Raw genomic sequence first — 20,233 nt, forward strand, 5'->3', positions numbered from 1 at the left:
CATTGAAGAAACTGGAAGAGAATAGTTTTCTGTCAGAAATTCTGCATATAATTGATTTAAATTGCATGAGGAAAATAAAGCATTTATTGGGATATTGGGATCTGTACTAAAACAGTCAGTGCTACCACAGAGGTTTTTGCTTTCTGATGGTTTGAACTATCAAGGCAACCATGCTGCCTTATAAAGTTTAAAAGCCCTGTTCATTCTTAGACATACTGTGCTGGCCTGTTGACTAATTTCCATGAACTGTAATATGCTTTTTACTCAAGAGCTGTATGTTTCTGGCAGATTCTTTTGAGTGCTTTTCAAACCTTTGAAATAAAAAGTTGAGGAGTATTTGAGTACATAAATAAATGGGAGGAAATCACATGCAGTAAATCACTGGGCGTATATAGACAGTCTAAGGATTGTGAAAGAAATCAAGTGTGAAAAAGCAATGATACTGTAAAAGAGTTAGAATAAAATCAGAAAAAACTGTGGGTCAGATGCTAAGCAGCACGAAGGTTGCTTTGCTCCACTCCAGCAGCTCAGTATAGCAGTTAAACAAATGTTTTAGCTGGAAGTACACATACTATAGTTCCTCTGAAGCTGGATGCTGTGCCTCTCTCACTCTGAGGGTGAAAGAGTAGCACACAGCCCTTGCACCAACAGTCTGGAGAACTCATTTAGTGGGTCAGTGTGTGGGGATGGGACAGAAGCAATATTCACTGCCTGCAGGTTTCCTGCTTAGTTCTGTGCCAATTCCCAAGCTTCTCTGCCCAGTCCTGTTTACAGCAAGAGTGGGGGAACCACAAAGTGATGTTGAATGCTTTGGAGCATCTCCTGACTTAATTGATATAAAACTGGGAAGTTATTCTTCTCTTTTAAATACATTGCCTCCTGTAAGGAAATACTGGTTTTTAAGCATTACAGGAATGTCATAGGAAATTAGGCCTTAAAAGCAAAAAATACATGGAAAAGTTTGTGAGGGTGGTCTCAGTATCCCCTGGTGCCTATGCGTTACAGTGTGACCCCAGTGCCATCATTTGTCAACTAATGAGACAAAGTGGTGTACTTTTTGCAGCTCATCTCCTTCATTCACAGGTGCTGGTGTGCATGTGTGTTCATGGAAATTATGCATAAACTAGACTGTTTATGTAGTCTAAACTGTTTAGCTAAACTCCTAGACTATAGGAGTTTTAACTACAGGGACATGGTTATGCCAGAGCATTTTCCCCTTCTGATGACATTGGTTAGTGGGTGACTGTGATGAGTTGGACCATACAGTAACAGTTGCCAGGACTTTCAAGTGGGTCTGGTGGGGATAAGTCTGAAAAAAGCATTGAAGGGAGAAGAGTGATCTGTTTGTGTAAATGTTTCCTCCTGTGTGTGAAAGGTGCCGTAGGAGAAGTAACAAAAATGCTTGGTGAGGCCTGTAGCACTCTGGAAATAGCTGCTGGTACTGAGAGCCTTTCAATAACTTCAGTGGGTATGGAGGGACACAGTAAAGGTCTATCAGGTTTTTGAGAAGAGGTGTTAATTTTTTTTATGATGTGCCAGAAAAAGGGAAGAGAGTAGAGGGATATGGTCCAGCAGAGAGGTCAGGTGGGACCATTGGAATAAAATGAGAAGTTTATCCTTGCAGTGGTGTTTTACACAAATGTAACTGTGGAAAGACTGTGTTAGATTACATAAAAAATGATTTAGCAGAGAACAACATACCAGTACTGACAAATCTTATAATTACTGGTGCTTACGAATCTTACAGATTATGGCTGAGCCCATGAGTGATGGCACTAATACCTCTGTGATAACATATTTAAGAGGGAAAAAAATTATTGAGCAGAAGAAATTGTGGCCAGAGAAGAGTGTAGTGAGAATATGTGAGAGAAACAGCCTTGCAGACATCAAGGTCAGTGAAGAAGGAGGGGGAGAAGGTGCTTCAGGTACTGGAGCGGAGATTCCACTGAAGCCCGTGGTGAAGACCACAGTGAAGCAGGTTGTCCCTATGCAGCCCATGGAGGTCCACAGGGGAGCAGAGATTCACCTGCAGTCTGTGGAGAACCCCACACCAGAGCAGGTGGATGCCTGAGAGAAAGCCATAATCCTGTGGGGAGCCCTGGCAGAACCTGTGGACCTATGGAGAGAGAAGCCTATGCTGGAGTGAGTTTATTGGCAGGACTTGTGACCCTGTGAGGACCCACGCTGAGCAACCTGTTCCTGAAGGACTGCACCCTGTGGAAAGAAAGAGACCCATGCTGGAGCAATTCACGAAGAACTGCAGCCTATGATAAGGACTCACGTTGGAGAACTTTGTGAAGGACTGTCTCCCACAGGAGACACTCTGCACTAGAGCAGGGAATGGACTCCTCTCCTCAAGGAGGAAGCAGTGGCAGAAACATATGTTGAACTGACCATAAGCCCCATTCCCATATCCCTTCCCTGTTGTACATCTGACAACACTTGCTGCTGTATAATGGGTTATGTGCAGGGTAGCAAGGGAACAGCATGATGCCACATTTGGAGGTGTAGCACACCTGGCTGGTTGCAGGAGGCATGTGCTGGTGCATGTGCCCCGTGTTACATGCAGGAGGGAACCATGGTCTTCCCAGGGATGAGGGATCATTGCTCTTTGTTGCAGCCTTTCCAGAAGGAGGGGATTGTTGTGGGTCAGGTTTCAATGTGGGGGACAGCATGTGCCTCCTGGTTGTGCTGTGGAATGGGAGACACTCTGCCACCTGTCCCTCCAGAGAGTGCTCAGTGACCTCTTGCTGCTTGAAACACAAGGGACCTGAGAAGAACAAGTTTTGGAGATGTGAGGCTGGATGAGTGGGTGGGGTGGAGGCAGTTGGGACACCATAGTTTGACCTAGCAATATCCTGCACAGGATACTTGTTCTGTACTCTGAGGGCTTCTCTGCACAGGAAGTTCATATTGAATATTTGTTCGATTGCCAATCAGTGTAAGATATTCTTTATTCAAGAAAAACCACAAAGTCATGCTTGCTGCCTAAATAACCCTGTAAGTCCATGTGGAGATGCCTTCCTGAATTTAGAAGCACCACAGTTATTATACAAGGCATGTCTCATGGATCTGACCTTCCCAGTTCCTTCCACTAAGTAAACAGTGGAATTGGTTATTCTCTAGCTGTGTCTTCCTTGCAAGAAAGGCACATTTTTTAGAGTGAAATACATAAAAGTCAGTTTGCTGTCTTTCTGTGAAATATTCAATATAATGAGCTTGTAAGGGACTTGCCTTTGTTGCAGAGAGAGTAGGGGGGAGGCAGGGGATGTAATAGATGCAATGTGGGACTTGCTTTGCTGCTTTCTGGGGAAAACGCATTGCTCCTATTTTCCAGTGAGGCCGACAAAGTTCATTACTTTACATTTCTGTAAATATCCTGACCTGTTTTAGTAGCAGAAAGGCAAGGGTGGCTACAAAACTAGCATTTTCCAAAGACATCTTGAGATTCAGCCATGGAAATAGCCATTTAATTTCAGCCAGACACTTTTATTTTATTTTATTATTTTATTTTATTTTAATTTTGTTTCATTTTTTCTAAACTTTGTTTTGCTTTTTGTCTCTGTGCCTCAATGGAACTTGCCAGCAACTGTACTGTGCTGTTAGGAAGGAGTGTTGTGAGACACACTGTCTGCTCAGAGAAAGGCTTTTAGTGCTAATTTCTTTACCCCTAAACACCATAAAATTTAAGTAAAAACCACAGTCTCAGGAGTAATAAAACAGATTCCCAGTCAGGATTTTGGGTGCTTTAAGCAACCAAGAGTGTCCTGTTGAAGTACCTCTGCATTTCCCTATTATGTTAATATTTTTCTCCATCATGAAATGTAAGTTGGCAAGAAAGCTACTGAGAGGGGTTAATAGGTCCATACTTACCTGATGCACTGAGGAGGAAATGAGCTCATCTGCTCAGCAAATCAGACCTGCAGTCAGAAAGCAAAACTGTCTGACGTGAGCCATGGAAAGGGAGGGAAAGAATTGTGTGGCATTGAGGACGTTCCCCTGGCTCACTGTCATTCTTTCTGCTGGTGCATTTTGTGAGAAGGTGTAAGGTTGTGATGCTTCCTGGACTGTCTTCTCTTTACAGCATTTGGTGCCAAGAAGCCACTTCCAATAAGCTATCTTAATCCCCAGCCTCTTCCTCCTTCTTTCTTACTCTATATATTTGTTTAACTTCTGTTTTAGCCTCGTCCTTTCCCTCCCTCTCCTTCTCTACCTTCCATAACACATCTCACTGAAGAGCAGCCCAGCTGCTTCTCAGACCCTGCTGGGCTCCAGGCTGGAAGGGGTGGGTCACAGCTTCACTTTGAAGCATCGCCGTGGGGCTTCGAAACTGTACTGGGAGAGGAAATTGCTGCCTCCTCCTGTAACCACATGGTCAAGCTTAGCAGCATCAGAGACAAGCACGGGCTGCTTTTCACATCAAATTTTACCACACAAGAAGAAGGTGATAGAAGTATGATTGAAGGGAAAGTTGGGAGAGGGGGAGGAAAGTATGTTCTTTTGAAACTGCCTTTTTCTTCTCCTCTTTTCCCACACGAGGACGGGTGGATGTCTTATTAGGTCAGTGCTTCTCTCCAACCATCTCATGCTGTAGGTTGGGACGGGCTGAAAGGAAGTTTTGAGCCACAGATGGCAGCATGTCAGCAGTAAGGAGGGCATGGGAGGATGCACAAGAGCACCAGAGATACTAAATAAAATTATGAAATACTATGTTTGGAAGAATAATAAGGGATATGCTATTTGGCTGCTTGTGCTCTTATACCCTGCTCTTAATGAAACGCCAGTGATGGATTAAACTCTGCTTTTCCTCTGCGTTCTTCTTGAGCTGAGCAGTAAGAAAAATCTACAGCAGCGTCTTGGAAGAATGTGAGGAATCCTCTGGATATCAGGAAAGTCACATATTTTTTCATTAAGACCTTAGGGATATGCTTCATTAAGACATTAGGGATATGCTAAATGATAACAAGTACTAATAGGACTGGCAGGTACTGAATTCTTGGTGTGTTGGTGTCCATAGTGGTCTTTCCATCTCTAGGCTCTAGTTTGAAAGATTTTGACTTTCCATTCTGTGCATTTTCTACAATAGTACAGCATCAGCTTTTTTCTGTGCCACAGTTGTTTGTGATAGAAATCCCTAAGTGTGGTAGGAATGTCTCAGTATGCAAGTTCTAATGCTGGATGGCAGAGTGAGGTTGAACAGGGCATTTTGGGAGATGTACGGAGACTGCAGATTCAATGTGCTATCGCATATCTGTTGATATTATTTTAAACTCACATCAAGAAGGCTAAAATAGAAGTTAATGGTGATGTAAAGTCTTGTTTTCTACTTCAAAAATATATGGAATATTTGCATTCTTACTTGTAGTTGTGATTGAAAATTTTGAGAATTTTGCAGATTTCCCTTCCACATGAAAATGTTCATCCTCATCTTCTAACAAGAAGTTCCAAAGTAATTCAGTAGAATTTCTTCTTTGCATCTGCAATAAGATACAGCAAGCCATTCTTTCCACTGTCAAACCCCCTAATTTTTTACAGAAAAGATGGTTGGAAAAAAACCCTCAATAAACTCAAAATGTGCATATAATTTTCCAAGTGTAGTACATGCTTTTAAAGGTTTCAAAAGAATGAGTTACAAAATAGTTTAGTTCTGCATGGTTGAAAATGTGTGGGTATTCATACACAGAAAATTACTAGCCCTGTTTTTGACAGCCCTAGAGGGTGCTATATGAGGTCACAGAAGCCAACCAGTTTCTGAGGTCACCACAGATGCATTGACATTACCCGTGGGGGAATTGGGCAAACCTGAGACTTATGCAACTTCAATGCCTCCAGACTGTGCACTTTTTAGCATATTTTTCTGTAATCTAGAGTTTCCTGAGAACACCACAGTGGGGCATCCCATTGTTTCCAGTGTGCTGAACTGAGAGTCAGGCAGGCACAAGCATTCTGAATTAAAGTATTTTGCATAAAATACGAAACACAAACTATTAGAAGTTTTTGCCCATATTTTCCTTGAATATATAATTTAGATTAGATGTGAATGAGAGAAGCCAAGGAAAACGGACCGGAAATTTCTGATGTTCAGAAATGCTAAATTATGCAAGTACCAATTTTAGTGTTAAGCAGTGGTGTGTTTTTAAGTTAACAGACATCTGGACATGATTCTCCATTTCCTTTTATCAGTTTTATTCTGGCATGACTTCTAACCAGAAAGTGGAAAAGTGAGTCTCATAGCAGTAAGGGCATGTAGGCACACATACAGGTATGACTGAAAAATAGAGAGATTTATATCTGCATGTACATTGTATGCTACACCTGTGAAGTGTTTATGTCAAGAGTCATTCATGCTCTGTTATTCAGAAGGACTAAATATGTGCTTTTAGAGTAAGTGCAAGTGATTCTTTGTATTTCCCCGTGTGTGACTGTAAATGCCACATTAAAAGCATATACTTCTTTCAGTGAAGTGAAAAGGGTTAGGCACCTCTTCAGTGGTTGTATAGATGAAGTGTTTGTGAGTTTTGTAAAGATGAATGAAGTTCATGGAGTTATTACAGTTAACTGTGATCGCCAGATGTTGGAATATGTGTGTGAATGCGTGCTGGTGCATCTGTTGTTTGGATAATAGGATATACACGTGTGGGACAACTGTGGAGTGTAGGTGTTATGACACTCTGGACCAGACCTTCAGCAGGTGTAAATCAGGGTGGCTCAGTGGAAGGCAACAAAATCCAGCAGTGTGTGCTTCCTGGAATCAGCGTGTGTGATTGCATGTAGGGACTTTGACGTGTGGGATTGCGGTTGGCAGAGTGTGTCAGGATGTGACTTTGGGAGCTTGAGCTGAAGGCAGTTACTAAAAGAAAAGAAAAAAAGCCAAGCCACAAATACACATCTAAGGAGCACGGATGCTGAGGAAAAAGGAAAGAATACATGCACTGAGACTGATCCTTCACGCTAAGTCAAGAGTTTTGTGCTACTTTTCCTCTGTGGAAGTACATGAAAGCCAAGGGATTTTAGAATACTTTCAGGGGGGAAATTCCATTTATGGCTTGGCATGTGTGTGTGATATTTCAGATTTCAAATCAAATTGTGTTTATATGACACAGTTGTCTTTCATAGCACAGGCTTGATTGAAGTTCCTAACACATCTTTTCCTGGTCCATGCACCATACACTTGTAATGCAGTGCTGTAACCTATTCAGTCTCTCATGGTTCTGTCCCCCATGAACCAATACCAACTCTATCCCCCATTTTGTTGCTTTTAAAAATATTTTTTTATGTTTCTGGCTTGGTCTTGAAACACTAGAAGCTAAAAAACACTAGCACCACACTCAGATGCTTTTGGAGAATCTTTTCTCTCAACCCTACCTGTATGGCTACATAGTCACAGGCAGGAAAATTTGGATGCAAGTCAGTTTTGTGTGAAGCAAATAAAAGGAAGAATATGTTTATCACTTGTGAAAAATACCCCAGCCTCATTGTTTAGTAAAAATATCTGGTTACTCTGCGGAGGTGATCAAAACAGCAAATGGAACATTAGGTTGTGAGAAATTTAAAGGAAAGTACCATAAAAAGTACTGTAATTTCTGCTATGTAAGCCAGTGGTAGATCACTGATTTAAAACTCAAATGTATTTTTAGGAATTCAATCCCATACATATATTTATGTATCTTTGTATGTGTGCACATGCACGTAACAAAAATAGGACAGATTCTGCAAGCAAGCAATTAAAATGTTTAGAGTCAAGAAGAAGCTTTGTTATGAATAAAATCTGAAAGGATTTGGGTTACAGTCAAGAAGTTTAGGTAGAGGAGAATCAAAATTGTGCGAGGACAGATAGTCTTCCAAAGTCTGGCTCAGAAAGGGGTGTGGGAGGTCTGAAAGACAGCTTGGCTAATGTAGCATGTGGAGGAAAAAAATGTACTCTAATGATTTGTTGAACTATTACAAACCCAAACATCAGTTCAACAGGACTGGCCTGATAATTACTGTTTTCCCAAAAGAAAATGGTAGATTGTGAATGAAACGAACAATTTAAACTTGAAACTTCGGCTTAATGGAGATGCATTTTTTCTTGTGAAACCATTCCCATGGAAATTTTCTGATGATTTCCTTTTGAAATAGTTGCATTAAAAAGGAGATACATAAAGTAGTATTTATCTTGTTATAACACTGCAGCAAATGGACAGTCATACCATAAAGGCAATGCATTTTAAAGTGAAAAAATACTTGTGTGCACAGTTAAATGGTGGAACTCACTGCCACATGACGGCAGTACCAAGAGTTCAGAAGGACTCAGGAAAGAATTGGACTCTTTCGTCCATCTGGCTCCCTGATACTGCTGTCATGATAACCCCCATGGTATAGGGAAATATATATAATGTCTCTTTCCCTGTGTTTTGTAGGCCGCCAAATATCAGCTAAATATTAATGTACTTAAAATGTTAAGCTTCATTTGTTTGAGCTGTGTTTATGCCTACAAAAAGGTCAACATTTTCTGGACTTTGTAAGCATTATAAATTTCCCAACAATTTCACATTGGTTTGAGACAGAATAGATACCTCTGCAGCATCAATCTTGCGTCATGTTTTCCTTTTTTTATGAATGCTTTTTTTTTCCTATCTGGCAGAGAGCAGTCCAAGCCACAAAATCCAGAAACAGACTGTCCCAGAGTTGGTGCCCGTTTCCATCAGGGAAGGGCCTGCCACAGAGCTGGGATCTAGTTTCAAACTCCTGCACAATTTGTGGTTATTTAGAGCCAACATTTTCATTTGGGTTGGTCTCTAAATATTTGTTGTATGGTTTTATTTATAAGAATAATGACTCCATGTTTACAGGCTACAGCATATAATGTATCTAATGCCTGGTCTCTTATTTTTTTTTAGTTTTCCTAACTTTCAAGAGCATTTCCACTCTTTAATTTTACACAAACCCTTGGACATGGGCCAGACAAATTCTTTGTAGTCTGTACAGTTCAGGATCTTGGCCAGATTAAAGTTGTCATCAATTTCACCTCCTTCTTCTAATAACATCCCACTTTCCCCCTATTACTTCTCATGTTTTTAAAGGTTGCTGTTCTCCGTGTTCAACTGCATTTTTTTCAGTATTATGGTCTTTTATTTTTAATTCTCATTTAACCGAATATTATTTTTCTGCATGCTCTTTTATGGGCTTTCTAAATATTTGCTACTGAGCAGTCTTTTTGTGAGGCTGTGCTGGTGATTCCTTGTCCTAAGTCAATTCTGACTGACAGCTGCAGAGAATCTCCTCAGGGAATTTTAGGAATTTCTTGGTTTCCTCTACACTTAGATTTCAAATTGCATTTTCCACAAAGCTAGTCTGACATACTGAAGACCCAAGCTATTTTTGTTTTCCAGAAAACAATAATACAACATCAAACTCTGAGTCCAAGTTTCGCTATTTCAGTAGATTTTGTTCTCCTGAAATGTGATTGGACAGAAGCCTCTAGTGGGAAAAATTATACTTATAAGCTACTTTTAAACAAAAAACCCATAGATTGGAAAGTTTATAGGACGGGTTTTTTGTTGACATATATTTGATGGGATATTTTTAGTTATGATAGGTAGTCTAAAGTATGGATTGATGAATTGCAGGCAGTTTTCCTGAGAGACAGGATTTCATATGAAGTCTACAAAAAAATCGTATGCTGTGACACTACTCAGAACACGCTTGGTCACCTAGCTTACGCTTCTGTAATGAGAATTTGTATTTGCCAAGGATGAGTTCAGAGCCCAGCAGTCAACATCTCCATTTTCAGTTGGGGCAGCTCAGGACTGGAGCTGGTATCTTGAATATCTGGTCCTAAACTGTATGTTGGCATAATGTGTACATTTTCTTTTTCTTGGCATTCTTAAAAAGTTACAATAGATTGTGAGATAAAACCCCTATTTTAAAGTTTAACTGTGGCTGATATTCTTTCTTCTGGCTGGAGCAAAAGTTAATTTTAAGGGCAAACCCCCAGGGTTAAGTACACTAGTAAGTGCCAGCTGCTTTGTACTTCTTTGCCAATACCAAGAAGCCATAAACCCAATTTAACTTGCTAGTTAAACCAGGTTTACAGCTGTTTTGCATTGCTGGAGTGGAACAGAGCAGCTGGAGCATACCAGTGAATCAGAGTGATTTTTATTTTGCTGGGTCTTATGTCTCTCTGTTGAGTCTTACATAGAATAAAACAGTATAAGAATAAGTCAGTTCTTGGCAGTGCATAGCCAACTTGATGCAAGATTTGCATTTACAGTCAAAGCCAGCATGAGGTTTTTTTGTCTTCTGTTTGTTTTTATATTTTCCTACTGGTTGTGTTTGCCATGGGGATATAGATGTGTAACAACACTACTGGCCTTATACTCAGTGTTAGTTTTGGTAGGAGCAGCCTTTTTTAAATGTATCTTACATGCTTTTTTGGTCTTACAAAAACACCTTATAAAACTACATTTCAGGAGGATGAAGAAGCCTTAGAAGTTAAAGTGCCAGAGCAATCCTTCAGAATCAGCTAGTCTCCTATTGATTTCACTTGTGACTGTTATCAGGTCTCTTCATTTGTCTGTGCCACATTTCCCCATCTCTACATCTTCTGGTTTTGTCTTTTTGAGTCTTGTTGATGTTAATGTCATTTTGTCCTGCTATGGTTTCACAAAAAGGTCTTAGGCTGGAAATTAATTATATGAATGCTTCTTTTTGCTGCCTGAGATTGCAATATAGCAGGAGTATAGAGGAAGTTCTTGGTTTGGAAAAGCTTGTATTGTCTCCATATCAGTAAAATCCTGATATTGGTTACACCCTGCAGTCACAAATATAATAATAATGAATATTATTGGGGGATAGAATAGATGATTTTTTAAAGGTTCCTTTGAGCCTTAATCATTCTATAGCTCTATTATCTGTGGTAAACAGGTTATAAATTCTAGCTGTATGAAGCTGATAATGGGCCTAGTGCTGGAAGAAGGGATGATTGAAGTAGTAGGGTATGTGAGTGAATGGAAAAGTTCAGGGGGATAAAATAATATATAAGAACACCTGCAGAACTATCTTTGTGTTATTTGTTGTGTATAGTAGGTCCATATGGTTACAATCACCAAGTGTATAGAAACCTTTGCCTACAGCAAGAGCAATTGCAAAACATACCATGCTAATTTGAACGTCTCTGTTGAACTCCAGACTTTTCTGCAGTTTGCTTCACCTCTGCTGCTCATGCTGTCTTTGCCACAGCCAGACTTCTCATGTATTTTTAAAGTTACTGAAGTTTTTTTTTAGCTTTTGCCCAAGTACTAGTAATCAGGGGAAAACTGTTGTGTACCTGAAGTAGTTGCACCAGCAGCTGACTCACCACAGTCAGATGAATTTCCACTTTTCCGAAGTGCTTGGACTTAGTGAGTTTCTGTTTTTTCACTTTCATACGGATGTGACATTTTGTCTCAAGATTTCAGTATGGTCACACTGCTATGTGCATGGGTTTTATGCTGCTGATTTTGTGGGATGGCAGTAAGCCAGCTTGAAAATTAGAAATCTGAAAAGAACCTCGAGATCTGTCTGCAACCAGCAGCAAAACAAGGTATCAGCTCTGCTAATTTCTGCTGAGTTGATAAGAGAAAACCATCCCAAAACCCCCCAAAGTCCTCCAAATTTTCTTAGCCCTTACATGTTTAGGATTTTGTACCTTCTTTTTAGTTGGCAGGTCCTAATGGCCAGCAAGTCAACTGCAGGGGAGAGTGAAGGACCACCTGTTGCACTAAATGTTCACAAACCTTGCAAACAAAAATAAACAGTAAAAAACCAAACCCTTAACAGCTTGTAACAGCTGCCACATTCCACCCAAGAGAAATCTTTACGCTAATGGAATCTGACAGGATCTACATTAGATATCTACATGTATACAAAAAAAAAAAAAAGAGAAAAAAAAGTAATGAGAGGAAGAAAATAAATCTGTTGGGCTCCTCTGGGTAGGTGGTGTTTCATGTATATAAGGTTTTTGTCATTGTTTTCACTCCTGTAGTTTACATTCTTTGTTAGCTTGGAGTAAAACATTTGTTGAGTTCATGAGCTGCATGGTATGACCAAGGACTAAACTGAGCTTTTTTTATTTTATTGGTTAAATAAGGGGAGCATTATCCTTGCTGTGCTCCAGCTGCAGTGAAAATTCTGCTGAAGATTCATGTATGAATTTGCTTAGAAAATTAATGTCTTTTAACATTTCACATGCTGTTTTGCCTCTTGTACCAGACTGATGAAAACCCAAGGAATTTACATGAGGAACACTAGCCTGTTGAGTAGTAGAATGAAGTCAGGTAGGAGCACCTCACTGATTTGTGTAAGAAGGTTCTGATCCCAGGAGACATGGTATTGGTGCAGGATATTGTCCATTATCTTGGGACATTCAGTGGGGATACTGACCTCAGAGTCACCACACTTGTGAGGATGGTGTTTACTTCCTATCTGCCAAAAAAAGCCTGGGAATTTGAGGATGAAAAGAAACTATAAGTTGAGGATTTCCAGGGTGATCTGGAGATGGTAGAAATGGGGAAGGGATTAATAAATAAAGGTTGTGGCTCTCCTTCCACTTCCATAATAATAATAAAAAACCCTCCAAAAGTCTGTAAAGTCAATGGGATGATATCAGCATAAAATCAGTGAGAGGAGGCTTAAGCCTCTGATATTTAATTTTCTGCAGCGTGCAGTTCTGCCTAATTTCCAGGGACCCCAAGGCTCCAGCCACATGCCCAGTTTGAAAAGTTGTCCAGGAAATACTGGAATGATGTGGGGACAGCATCTAGCCAAGTACCATCTGTTGGCCATTTACCATACTGCTTCAGAGGATGCATTGAGTTTCTGAGTGCCTGAACCAAGCACAAGTGATGTGGCCTAAACCAGCCTCTTTAGATTCAAATCTACAGTTTGGTGCCTCATTTTAGAAGGAGGACTCCATAATGGAAGGTTTTCCCTAGGACCAGTCTCTTTAGACTCTCAGTGTAGTTTAGCTTTATTTTAGGTTGAACATTAGGAAGAATTTCTTCACAGAAAGGGTGATTAGATACTGGAATGGACTGCCCAGGGAAGTGGTGGAGTCACTGTTCCTGGAGGTATCTAAGGAAAGATTGGATGTGGCACTTAATGCCATGGTCTAGTTGACATGGGGTGGTGATCAGTCATAGGTTGGACTTGATGATCTCAGAGGTCTTTTCCAACCTGGTGAATTCTGTGATTCTATGAGCTCAGAGAAGATGTAAGACTTCTGGTTCAGCACATAAGCAGATATATAGAAAGGTCTTACTGTGATTTTTGAAGTATCCTCTTCCTTTTTGTTGAAGGACAACGTGATTAACCATCCCTAGGAAGACGTAAGCATAGTGACCTCTTGTCTTGTGGCCACAGAACCTCAGCAAGTATCTTGTATTATCTTGAATTACCTTGTGTCTAGGACATCGGTTTTGAGTAGTACTGGTCTCTATGTAACAATCCTACACTGGTAATTTTGTGCTACTCCTTTAGAAGTATTGACCTATTAAGGCTTCAGCCCAACTTGGAAGTCTGTGGGAGACATAAAGGAGTCCCTGTCCAAAATGGATTGGGAGCAATACATCCTGAACCTTTCTAGTGTCCTACAGAATTTCTACATTGTACTGGCAGATTGTCTAAATAATTGACAGAGCTTTCTGGAAACATCCTTTGAGCAAAATGTCCACTGTCCAGTGATATCACCTAGGGCTCTCACAAAAGATAAATGCTTCCTGGTGACACTTGGGACTGGAAGTTTCTCTTATACTATCAGCCAAAGACTTTGTGTCCATACCACTGTAGCAAAATGGATTTTCCAGAAATGTTTCTATGTGGCAGGAGATGGGGCTGGTGGTTCCACAGGTGGCATCTTCACTGCCTGAGTCTTCTTGACTGTTGCCCTCTGCACTGATGTGCAAGCTTGCTCCTGCAGACACTGTCTCTCAGAAACACTGTAAACCTGAGACTCAGCCTCCATGACCTCAGGGTTCTTAAAGGCATTTGTTTGGTATGGAAGGAATTTTAGATGGTATGATTTAATCACATTTTTAGCACAGATCGTTACTTTTTGTCTCCTTAGGTTTCCCTTGCAGACAGGGATATCTCTTTCTTTTTTTAAGTGCAGAGAATATGTGTAAATAGCCATTTTATTCCTTCACTGAGATTGCTTGTACTTATGTGATCAATGAGGGCATTCAAGAATAGTGCTTCTGAATCTTGTTTGAAATCCACAGAGCTCTTCCTGAGCCTTTTGGTGGAGTGTGTCACATCACTTCATTCTGCTGTTAATCATCTATATAATACTGATGCCACTTTGTCAAAAATCAGACTCAAGACATAAACACATTGCTTTGCAGAATGTATTGTGAATTAATTGGATATAATGTGGGCATGCACCCTGTTTCAAAATAACACTGCTATTTGCAAAATTTCATCTTAGCCCTACAATATGAGAATGAGGGCTGTATATAAACACCGTACCTAACTAACACATTCATGAGATATTTTTGCAAAGAAATGGCTCCCTGACCAAATATGACAGCCTGGACTTGTCAAACTAGTTGAACCTCACTTTTTTGTTTGGTTGCTTGTTTTTTGAGCAAGCCTTTTTCTTCTTCTCCCCCATAGAGGTTGTTGTGTGCTCTTTTCTGCAGTTTGCTTCAATCGCTTTCCTTGGTAACATATTCCATATGTTTACTATCACCTTTCTTGGTTCTTCTGTAGCCTAGAGCATTTTATTCACCAAAAGCTGCATGGTTATCTTCTCAGGAAATATCATTCTTCAAAAAAAAGGTTTATAGGAGCAAATAAAACATTTCCAAAACAGTGCTGTTAAATAACAAAATAAAAACCTATTCATTGTTTGTGATGAAAAAGATGTTAAAATGAAAAAAAAGTGTTTAAAAATAACCAACTCTTCAATAGTAGTGTGGGACAATATTCAATTAAATGTAATGTAGATTTCCAATAAACCCATCTAATCCTAGATTGAAACTATGGATTGAATGAATTTTTTTCATTTCTATTTTTAATCTATATTTTTTACTTCATTCCCTGCATTGCTTGCTACTATTTTTATTTTATGCTGAGGGTCCTTTTTTTTAGCTGTTTCTTAAACTTTACAAAAATGCCAGATATCATGTTGGAAACCCAAAGCCCCAAATCACAACAAACCATAAATATATATGTGTTATACATATATACACCTTATAGAAGGGCATTGTACTATTCTTTAGCACTTTCTGTATTGACTTCCCTCTTCCCTCCTTTTAACACTCACAGTAGGTAGAACTGGAGCATCTTACCTGACTTCTTTACTTTGCAGACTCAGAGCAGAGCACTGGGTCAGACACAGAGGTACTGACAGAAAGGACATCCTGCTCATTTGGCTCCCATTCCGACCTTACATCTGGTGGCTCAGGCCCTCAGCCTCCTCCACCTTCATCCATGGAAGAGATCCAGGTAGAGCTGCAGTGTGCTGACCTCTGGAAAAGATTTCATGACATTGGGACAGAGATGATCATCACAAAAGCAGGCAGGTAAGACATCTCTGGTTTTCTATCTAGTTAAAAAAGAAATCATAACCAAACAAAGTAAAAAAAAAATTATTTTTTTTTGGAGAAAGAAACTTTCCTTTTTCCTTCTTGATGAGCCAAAGGAATAAATACACAGGAAAAATTAAATGGCTGTCAGAGTTTCAGAGCTGTATCTCCTACTAGCTTTCTTAAGACAAGTAAAGTTGTTTCATATTACTACTTGAATAAGTGGCTACAAAGGAGAACTCACAGCTGCAGGAAACTGTTGAGAATGGTCTTTTCTTTGAATAAGTAAATCAGGAAACGATCGTTGTATTGTTGGCTGTACTGAATTTAAAATGAATTATGCATTTGGGGGTGAGCCATTTGAGTTTCCTTTCAAGTTTCCATAGCACTTCATGAGCCAGTTGATTTAATCTCAAATACAGTGAAATTCAAACTCACCTTTGCACCAAATGAATGTCTTCCTGCAGTTCTACATAGATAAAGTGTTAATGATGTCCTGTATAAAAAATGTGCAGGCTTAATGTTTTCCTTGGCTATTGCATCCGATACTACGTCAGCTGAGATTAGGAAGAGCCACTAATAAGCGAGATTCTTTTAGAAAGAAAAACCCACTCTGCCATGCTGTTAGCCAAGGGAAAGATCTTCACTGCCGCCTACTATTAAAAAATAGCTAGACGTCTGTTTGCCAAAACAAAACCCGAAGCTAGTTGTACATTTCTAGATCCCCCAAACTAGGATTTTTAGCCACGTTTGCGTTAACAGTCTGCTCCTCACCTCCACCTAATGAGGTTTTAATTCCGATTGACGGAGAGAAGGAGAATGTCAGCACCACGGAGAGATCCCGCCACGGCGAGCAGATCCCGTGATTGCCCTGGGAGCTGTCCCGACCCTGCCTCAGGGATGCAGAAGAGATTTCTCCTCAAGTTTTGGGGAAAACCCACGGTGCACTATTGTTTATAGTGTTGTTTTATATCTGTGCTTTCAGAATTTTCCAGAACAGCTAGACTTGTTGTTTTCCGTTCTTGTGAACTTAGTGCTATTGCTCTGTAGCCCCAGGAAGTCCAGATAATTTGAAAAAGTTATATTGAACATATAACCCAGATGATCGCCCAAAAAGATTATCAGAGCCAGATTAGCTCCCCGTGTTAGATATACGATCTCTGTGGCACAGGAATCATCTTGCATCAGTACAGGGTGGGCTGCTGGTTTTGCCTTTCTCTCTCAAATGGAAGAGGCAAAGTAACAGGAATTATATCACTTGCTATTGTGCGACACCTTTTCTCTAGACATGTCAAAGCAAACACAGAGAAAATTTATTATTATCCCCTTTTCATAGGGGGTGAAATCAAGACCTAAACAGATGAGGTGATCTGTCCAGCGTCATTAAATATGGCACTGGAAGAACCAACTTCCTTGCTTCTGACTTGATTATCCTGGTGCCTGGACCATGCTGTTTCAGAAACGTAAAATAATACATTATTACCTGTTGGATTAACTATATTTAATTCTCTTATGATACATAGAGTAGATAGACTAAAGAGCAGCATAAATATCTCAAAGCCTACCAACACTAGTTCAAACTAAAATGCCCAGAACTTAGTGGTCTGAAGATGATCTCATCAGCTCACACTTTTCTGAATGAAGTAGCTGACCTTTCTGACATCTTAAAAAGCCATACCTTGATCATAGGGATGCTTTTCTTTTTTTTTTTTTTAAGTCGTCAAAAAAGTTGAAACATCAATGCCGCTGGAATTTTGCAAATAGTTCAATGCAATTTTTCACAGAAGCCTTGACATCATTGGCAGGGATCCTGGAAAAGGAAAGGTTGTGGAATAAAAACCATGGTAAAACATTCTGGGGAGAGATATAATGAAATTACATACTTTGGAAGAGTTTGGTCAGGCTGATGTACATATAAAAAAAAAAGATTCTGTAGTTCCTTAAAAGTTTTTAGGAAAATACACAGAATTAAATGTGCTTCTGGGTTTGGTTTTTCTTTTTTTTTTTTTTTTTAAACAACTCCCATTTGGAAATTTTCATCAGCTTTCCTTGAGCTGTAAACTCTTATTTGTTGATTGGAACTATGTATTTTGACACTTTTGATCTAAAACTATTGTTCTGACATATATGAATGGAAATGTTTAATGTCAGCAATGGTTCTTTGAATTTGCAATTTCATGTTGTCTTTCAGACAAATACGTCTTCCCGCATTGCGTATCACCATATCAAACAATAGATATCTATCCCTAATTCCACAGTAATAAGAGAAAGCTGATAAAGAATTATTGTGAGGTGTACATAGTTCCTTCCATATGGGTACATGATGGAGCTGAACTACAATTCCAGAGAACCACCATACCAGGAAAAATGAGCCCCATTTAGTAAAGAAGCATTGCAAAGTCAAACATTCAAATTCACTTCCCTCATCTGATCTTTTTCTCTTTGTTTCAACTTGGCCCCAAGCAAAAAAAGAAAAAATTGTTTTGATTTTCTTAGATTTTGGCTCATGTTTTGGAAGAGAGGTCTCTATTCTTTGGTCAAAATCTTGGTCTGCATCTTCTGATGAAATACCTCCTTTCTTATTCATGCATCTGTCAGAAGTGTTTAATAGCACATGTGAAGAAAGACAGACACACTAACTTTATTTAAGGAGTCCAAAGCAATAGATATTTTGATAATTTTTAGAAGGAAATAGACATAGAAAAACCTGTATGGACTGTAAAGAATACTTCTTTTTCCAAGATTTTTTTCCTATAACACCATTAATATTATCCTCAAGTGCCTTTGCAAGCTCCAGTTTGGATAATTTTTCCACTTATGGAAGACCATGTATCACTTACATGTCTTACTGTGCAAATCATAAATTCTTTATAATCCTAAATAATATTCTTTGTCCTTGAAAGGAGATGCTTATTTGACTTCTGATGGCCAACTGTCTCATCACTGGCTACCCACAGAAAAATCTATGTATCTGTAGCTACTAAATATATGGGTTTTTTCTGCTTGATGATATTCTTCTCCAGAAGTGATGATAATAATACTGGAGGGGTTTGGTTGGTTGTGTTTTTTTTTTCCTGTTGACTATATTTGTAGGTTGACTGTTGCAAAGTAAAATGAAGAGCTGGGCAGTTTGTTTAGGTAATATGCCTGTTTATTGAGGATGGACCTTACAGATATGATATTTACTAATGAGATGTTTAACTTCTCTGGTTAAACATTTTTCTTTCAGAAGAAGATGTGTTAGTGATGGGTGAGAGCTGATTCAGGTAGTCCTATTTCTCCATGTGGGATGCATGATACATGATGCATCTCATAGATTAGTATGTATAATTTCTGGAAAAAATAGCAGAGCTCGTGTTCTTTCCTCAAGATTTCCTACTACTTATTGAAATTGTGAGAGATGCACAGGGTAATTTGCATCTGCTTCCTTCCCTGCAGAAGATTTTGCTCTTGTTGCTTTCTCTTTGGAAACCCTGTTTGAATCCTCTAAGACCTTCTTGTTTTGGAAGCCATTATAATTACAGACTCAGTTGCCTAGAACTACAGCTGCTCCTTAATTTTCTATGACCTGTAAGGCACTGCTTGGTTCCTGCTTGACCACACAATGTCTTTCTGTTTTGCTATGTAATGCTAGTTTCTAACCTACGTTCTCATTTCAAACATATTTCTGGAGCTATATCCTGACTATGTCAGGCTGACTACACTTTTTGTCTTTCAGACTCCCACTCTTACTCATATTTAATTCTGCTTTGTTTTTTCTTTTCTTGATGCTATATTTACAGATGTCTTTTTTTGCCTATTTTCTTAACTTATTCCAGTCCTCTTATAACTTTTCCTTTCTTCCTTTTCATCAAAACATTATTATTCAAATTTTAATTGGATGCTTATAACAAGACACCTTTGTTCCTTGTGCAAAATATGCAAATGGCTGTCATCTGCAGTGCGTTCAAATCTGCAATCACCTTTATCTCCTTTTTGTTTGAAAGGCAATCTTAGACCCTGTATAAAATAAAATAAATTCAGCTTAAGCACTGAGCCATACTGATTTGAGCAACTAGACCTAAAACCATCTTTAACTCTTTTAATCTACCCTCCTTTACTAACAGTGATCATGCTTGTACCCTGGCAACATCAACAGAGGAATTTGAATCTCTCCCGTCATCTCTACAATCCCTATCTAAAGTCTATGGTCATCTGAGTTGCAGGGGTAACTGTTAACTGATGTATAGAAGTACTGCCCAAAGTGGGAAACAATGAGCACTTATTCCTACAGGAATACACTATAAAGAGTGCTTGGAGTCCTTCTCTGGGAGGGAATGGCTGCCTACTGTTTATGGAGGTGGTTATATGAGTGTGACCATGCATACCAGCACATCCACATTGCTCTGGGAACTCAGGTTTTACCTGTCACAGAGCCAGGATCTCATCTCAACAATAGGGGAAATTATCTCATGTGTCGTATCACAGTTATCATATCCACACCGCAGGATGGCTCAAACCAAAGTGCTGAGGCCAGGCTTGGTAATAAAAGTGGAAAAAGCCAGAAGTGAGTGGAACTTGTGAACTTGTGACCTTGTCCTTTCCTGACTCCTGTATGCAAAATAGTATTTTGCAGGGAGTTTCCTTGCCTCCATAAAATCATGAGTCTGAATTGTTTGAAACAAGTCCTTAGGGCTGTTTACATT

The 20,233-nt window shown here is 39.4% G+C and overlaps 1 protein-coding gene across 1 annotated transcript in view; it reads left to right on the forward strand.

Annotated features, from left to right (window-relative positions):
- Positions 1 to 20,233, forward strand: part of TBX15 (T-box transcription factor 15) — a 91,586-nt gene that overhangs the window by 37,502 nt on the left and 33,851 nt on the right. The window contains exon 2 of the mRNA XM_051780283.1: positions 15,332 to 15,545. Within this exon, the coding sequence (XP_051636243.1) occupies positions 15,332 to 15,545 (214 nt within the window). The remainder of the gene's footprint in view (positions 1 to 15,331; positions 15,546 to 20,233) is intronic.

The sequence above is a fragment of the Manacus candei genome, unplaced genomic scaffold, assembly GCF_025592945.1.
Source record: "Manacus candei isolate 608988 ecotype Guabito, Panama unplaced genomic scaffold, ASM2559294v1 h1tg000014l, whole genome shotgun sequence".
Lineage (NCBI taxonomy): Eukaryota > Metazoa > Chordata > Aves > Passeriformes > Pipridae > Manacus > Manacus candei.